General features: G+C 36.5%; 1 protein-coding gene across 1 annotated transcript in view; it reads left to right on the top strand.

The window, feature by feature from the left end:
- The first annotated feature begins 173 nt into the window (after positions 1-173).
- LOC106867236 (small nuclear ribonucleoprotein Sm D3) overlaps positions 174-6,121 on the top strand; it is an 8,267-nt gene continuing 2,319 nt past the window's right edge. Inside the window, exon 1 of the mRNA XM_014912046.2 lies at positions 174-636. Coding sequence (XP_014767532.1) covers positions 315-636 — 322 coding nt within the window. The 5' untranslated portion in view covers positions 174-314. The remainder of the gene's footprint in view (positions 637-6,121) is intronic.

The following is a 6,121-nucleotide window of genomic DNA, read 5'->3' as shown; positions in this document are numbered from 1 at the left end:
ATATATATATATATATATATATATATATATATATATATATATACACACACATACACACATTAATTCTCACATACATCAAACAAATACACATTTACTTTCATATGCGAAATGAATATCGTTTATTTCAACGTGAAGTAGTTACCTCCCTTATCATTAAAACTCTCTAATTCCACAGAAACCACTTTCATTCACACAACACGTGTTTGGGCGCCATCATTAACTGAATCCTTTTTCTTCAGTTTGAAATTTGCGCCAGCTTCTTTATTCTTCGTTCTTATCTTTGTAAAAGAACTTTTTAAATCAATTAATACGATATGTCTATTGGCGTTCCAATCAAGGTGCTGCACGAAGCAGAAGGTCACACCGTGACCTGTGAAACTACAACAGGCGAAGTTTACCGAGGAAAATTGGTCGAAGCCGAAGACAACATGAATTGCCAAATGTCCAATATTAATGTAACATATCGCGATGGACGTGTGGCTACGTTGGAGAATGTGTTTATTCGCGGTAGTAAAATACGATTTTTGATTTTACCAGATATGTTAAAGAATGCTCCCATGTTTAAGAAAGTCCAGGGCAAAGGTGGAACCAGCGGCGGAGCTGGCCGCGGAAAATCTGCTATTTTACGTGCGCAAGGTATATTGTTCATCTGTTTTTTATTCATCCACTGATATATATATGTATGTGTGTGTGTGTGTGTGTATGTGCTATTTTACTCGTGTATTTATCATAGCTAACCTTGGCAGAGGTACCGTCGCCACTAACTTTAATAAACTACCAGTTTTCAATACTAAAATCCGTTTCTTTAAATTTTAAACATTTGTATTTCGTTGATGAAAGCTTGTTATTATCCACATTGATTGATATTTAAATGCTACCCTTAAAATGCATAAATGAAATAGTGTAAAAACAAAAATGTTGTTACTTAACTCAGCCCTGATTGTTGATCTCTAACCACAACCATTCTAACCGTGACCATTCCGTCTTTTCAGACACAATATCTATCGAATTAGAGGCGGAAGTCTGAAATAGGTCGCCCATAGTTCGATTTTCTACGTTTTGAAGCCTGTTTTTCCATGTTTTTTCACTCCGCACTTCAAAATGATGGGGGAAAAGCTTGTTTATGGAAACAAATCTTTTAAAAAAAAAGACTTCGTCCCCTTCGCCCATATATATATATGAACAGATGTGTTGCTTTCTAAATTTCGTGGTATTTACTGAGATTTTTTGAAAACATTCACATCTGTGGACCATGTATGCTGCGGTAGAGTGGCTAAAAACGTGTAACCCTCATCAAGCAGACAGACCTATAATCAAAGGAGTTTCATGTATTTATTGGCGGTTATTTTCGGAAAATTGATCCCAGGACTTAGTCTTTGTAAACCCAGTACTTATTCTACTGGTCTCTTTTGCCAAACCGCTAAGTTACATCGACATAAACACACCAACATCGGTTGTCAAGCGATAGAGGGGGAACAAAGACACATACCTAAATATATATATATATATGCAGTGGGCTTCTTTCAGTTTCTGTCTACCAAATCCACTCACAAGGCTTTGGTTGGCTCGAGACTATAGTAGAAGGCATTTGCCCAAAGTGTCACGCAGAACCATGCACTTGGGAAGTAAGCTTCTTTAAAAAAATTGTTTTAACTCAGAGTTTAAAATACGGACAGTCTGAATTTTTGGCTTAAATCCCAGCAATAGGCCGGCCATTAAATGTGTTTGTGGGGAGAAAGATATTGATGAACATCAATACATCAGATTGACAAAACAAATGAGGTGGTCATGAGATGTGCTAAAAATAACAGCTAAATAGTTCTTAAATCACACATTGAAACATTTTCCTGTTTAGTTTTTGCGTAATTGTATGAATGTACGTGTCTATAATACAAATTCGCAAAAAAATTGTGAAAATTCCGAAAAATAAAGTTATGAGGGTCGTTATATGGCATGCTTAATGCATAACTCTGCTTATATGTATTTTCCTTTTTATGCGAGTATGGTCTGACCAGTGATTCTCAACCATGGTCCATGTAAGATTTGTTGTTAAAATTTAAGTCCAATAAACTGGTTACATTTCTACAATACACAAAATATTTAAGCATTTTTCTTAATACAGTTCCTAAATAATATTTAATCATTGCATTATAATAAAAGCTTGTAGACATTGAATGGCAGCAAGGGTTCCTCCTCCTTGAATAAAATAAGAATCAAAGAGGTCCATGGGCAGAAAATGGTTGAGAAGCAATTAGACCAGGGGTTCTCAACCACTTTTTATCTATGGACCCCTTTCATTACTATTTTATTCTGGTGGACCCCATAGCCATTCAATGTTTAAAAACTAGTTTTATAAATACTTCTTTCAAAAGTCTTATTTGATTTTTGAACATTAACTTGTGAAACCTAGCTGTTACTTGCAATACATATCAATACATACGCCTAAAGCAAAATGTTTTCAGAGTCCCTTAATTGTGGATCCCTAATTTACTAATTTGTTGTGTGGACCCCAGTTGAGAACCCATTTGACTTAAATATATTTGAGGCATTGTTTTACAGTTGGATGGCCTTCTTGTCATTAACTCTCCCTTGTTTTTCAAGTAAGGGTCACCTCTGGCATTATATTTTGGCTTTGATAGTTTTATCATATCGGTTATGTTTAGGGAACTTGGTGCTATGGAGCCAGTACTAAATTAATCTTCAGAACTGATGTTGTAGGCCCCTGAGGTCAACTATAATCAAGCCAACCTATTATCAGTGACACTTGACCATTCTATTTTCATGAAATATGTAAAGTGTATTCTTCAGTGTGTTCTTTTTTTAAAAAATGATGAGGTATTATTTGAGGGAGATTTGACTGCTGTATTTAGCTGATTGAGCCGTCTTGGAACTGCTTATTTCCTTGCAGGATCCTGATTTGTAGAATTAGAACTGTTTTGAAGAAGGAAATAACTATGTTTAGTGATAAGTTTGGTCATGTTTTTCTTTCCTCAGCATAGGTGCAAGTGTGGCTGTGTGGTATGAAGTTTGCTTCCCAGCCACATGGTTCCGGGTTCAGTCCTACAGTGTGAAACCTTGTGCAAATGTCTTCTGCTATAGCCTCAGGTCAACCAAAGCCTTGTGAGTGGATTTGGTAAATGGAAACTGAGAGAAATCTGTTGTGTATATATATATTGGAGGAGGTGATCTTTCATCATCCGACACAAGATCACTTCCTCCAATGCCCCCTCCCCTCTCAAAAGATTTTTTTTGTCTTGCAAGGTACTTGGTGACCCTGTCAGTGCACTTAAAAAGCATCCAGTCCACACTGTAAAGTGGTTGGCATTTGGAAGGGCATCCAGCTGTAAAAACCTTGCCAAAACTGACCTCACCTGTGCTTGTGCCACGTAAAAAGCACTCAGTCCACTCTGCTGAGTGGTTGGTGTTAGGAAGAGCATCCAGCTGTAAAAATCCTGTCACAACAGTCACAGAAGTCTGGTGCAGGCTTCTGCCAAACTGTCTCACCCACACCAGCATGGAAGGTGGACGTTAAATGATGATGATGTATGTGTGTGTGTTGGTGTTTACCCCTACCTCACACACACACATTGATTTACAACCAAAGCAGGTGTGTTTACGTCCCTAACAACACAGTCTAACATGCACTCGGGGTACTCTACATACTCTTGATACTGGCCAACATCACCTTACTTGTAGTAACAGGCTCATTCCACTTGTCACGTGGGAGGGGTGAACCATTATTACTAATTCTCTACAGCATGTATATATGTGTGTGTCTGTGTTTGTTCCCCTATCACTGCTTGACAACTGGTGTTGGTGTGTTTGCATCTCCGTTACTTAGCAGTTTGGCAAAAGAGATCAATAGAATAAGTACTAGGCTTAAAAAATAAGTCCTGGGGCGATCTGCTGATGCCAACTGACTAAAATAATTAAAAGAATATATATGAGTTATCAATTGGCAATAAGGGGTAGCCCCCCCCCACACACACACACACATACATTCTGGGTTGTAAGATTTTTGTAAATACCGTATCCCAGTTTGTATCATCACTTAATAAGTATTTGCCATAGTTTCTCCTAGATTCTTTACAAGTTTTTAATTTGTTACTGACTGATACTTTTTTATTCACATTGTAAAGTAGTTCCACTCATTTATTACCTTTTATTGTCTTGATGGTTAATGAATTACTTGTTGATCTGTTGTATGTGCTGTTGAACAATTATACTTTATACTGGCAACATAGAACTCCTTAGCAAGCAAGGGCTGCTGCTGTTATTGTTGCTGCATTGTCTCTTTTTATAGAGTTGGCTGGGACAGTTAACACCTTGCAGTCTGTAGAACCAGTAAAAAAGGTTCTACCCTACAAGGATTAATTGGATCCAGGCATGGCTGTGTGATTATCCCTTTCATGACCATATTCCTGTTGAGATATACTGCCTTTGTTTCAATTAATTTCGAAAATAAAAAAACAATCATTAAGTTGGTCTTTAGAGCATAAATTAACATGACACTTTAGTGGAAGGTTTTAATTTGAACCGTTTTCAAACAAGATGTTGTTTTGGGGGTTTTTTTTTTGCTGTCATAGAATTGGGGTGGTCTCAAGTAGGTTGGAATCAAAAGGGTTAAAGAGTTTTACTTCACTACTTCACTACCCCTGTGCAGCATCTGGTTGACCAAAGCCTTCTGAATGAAATCTGTTTGGCAGAAACTATGTCTATACCACTTAGCCCTTTGAGTCCACTCTGTCACATTCATTCAAGTCACAGCTTCAGTCTGAGTATATAACTTCTTCCCACCAGTTCCAATGTGCTACCTTTCGTCCCTTGATTAAGTCATTAAGAAAAAATAGAATTTAAAAAAACTGAAGGGCCTAGTGTTTTCTTATGCCACATCTTTGCAATGCTGATGTTGCAAAAAACCTGAAAGGTCTAAATCCACTGATGTATAGTACACCACCACCATCATCACCACTCACTTACACCAAATACTCGACTTCATTCTTTAACAGTTTAACCCTTTAGCATTCAAATTGGCCATATCTCGCCCAAATATTCCACCTGTTTTGTGTTCAAACTGACCAGGTCTGGTTATTGTACAATGTCATTCAAAAAATAAACAATCACATCATTGAAATATTGAAGCTGCAGGGTAATACCTGATTAATTAAAAACTGTGAGTATATAAAGCATTAAATTCGGCAGAATAATCTGGATGCTATAGAGTTAATGATCTCTATTGATGAAACAACACTGGCAATCATCTCTTGCATTGCTGCAAGGATACAAATTTGAAAGAGGAGCACTTGAAATTAATTTAAGCTTAGAATATGACTGGTTAATATACGCCTTGAGCAATGGAAGGCAAAGTCAACCAATTATGCAGAGTTTGGACAAAATATTCAGTTAGGTATCTGACTCTAGCATTCAGATGTAATGCTTATTTATTCACATTGTTTTGAATTAATCATACTTGTAGCTTTGGAAATTCGATGATGTGCTAATTAATTTTTAGAATGACATTGTAGGGTAGGTGTGAGATGCCTGATATGACTGGCTTGAATGCTAAAGGGTTAATCCAGCGTTCTAATAATATTCCTGCTACTCTGAAGTAGATTTGAGCTGAGCATTAATTAAACCTCTGCATAGTCTCTATCTACAACTTGGTAGACTGAGCCAGTGAGAGTTAAATGCTTGCCACGGCACTGCACAGCATCATTGTGCATTGAAACTGACTAACCTGTGCTAATGAACTTTATTGAAAGTACTCACCTTGTACTCAAAATTCAACGGAAGTTGGACTTGTTTGTTGCTGTGGTATAAACTTGGTGACTTTACCATCCTGAATAAAACTGTCTCTGTAGCTTCATTGAGTTTGAATTAATAAATGTGTGATTTTTTTTCTTTTTTTTTTTCTACACGGACTTTAATGTTATACATATATATAATATATATACATATATATACACACACACACCAACTCTCTCTTCTTCCAAAGGCTATCAGAATACCAATTATACTGATATTCTCAATACTTTTCATTCAATTTTATTTTGCAAAATAATCGAAGACCTGAAAGGGATAACCTTTATAAAACTGCTCTTTTTTTTTTTTTTTTTTTTTT

Source organism: Octopus bimaculoides, chromosome 6, assembly GCF_001194135.2.
Source record: "Octopus bimaculoides isolate UCB-OBI-ISO-001 chromosome 6, ASM119413v2, whole genome shotgun sequence".
Classification (NCBI taxonomy): domain Eukaryota; kingdom Metazoa; phylum Mollusca; class Cephalopoda; order Octopoda; family Octopodidae; genus Octopus; species Octopus bimaculoides.
Note: the sequence above shows the minus strand (reverse complement) of the source record. Positions and strands in the feature narration are given on the sequence as shown.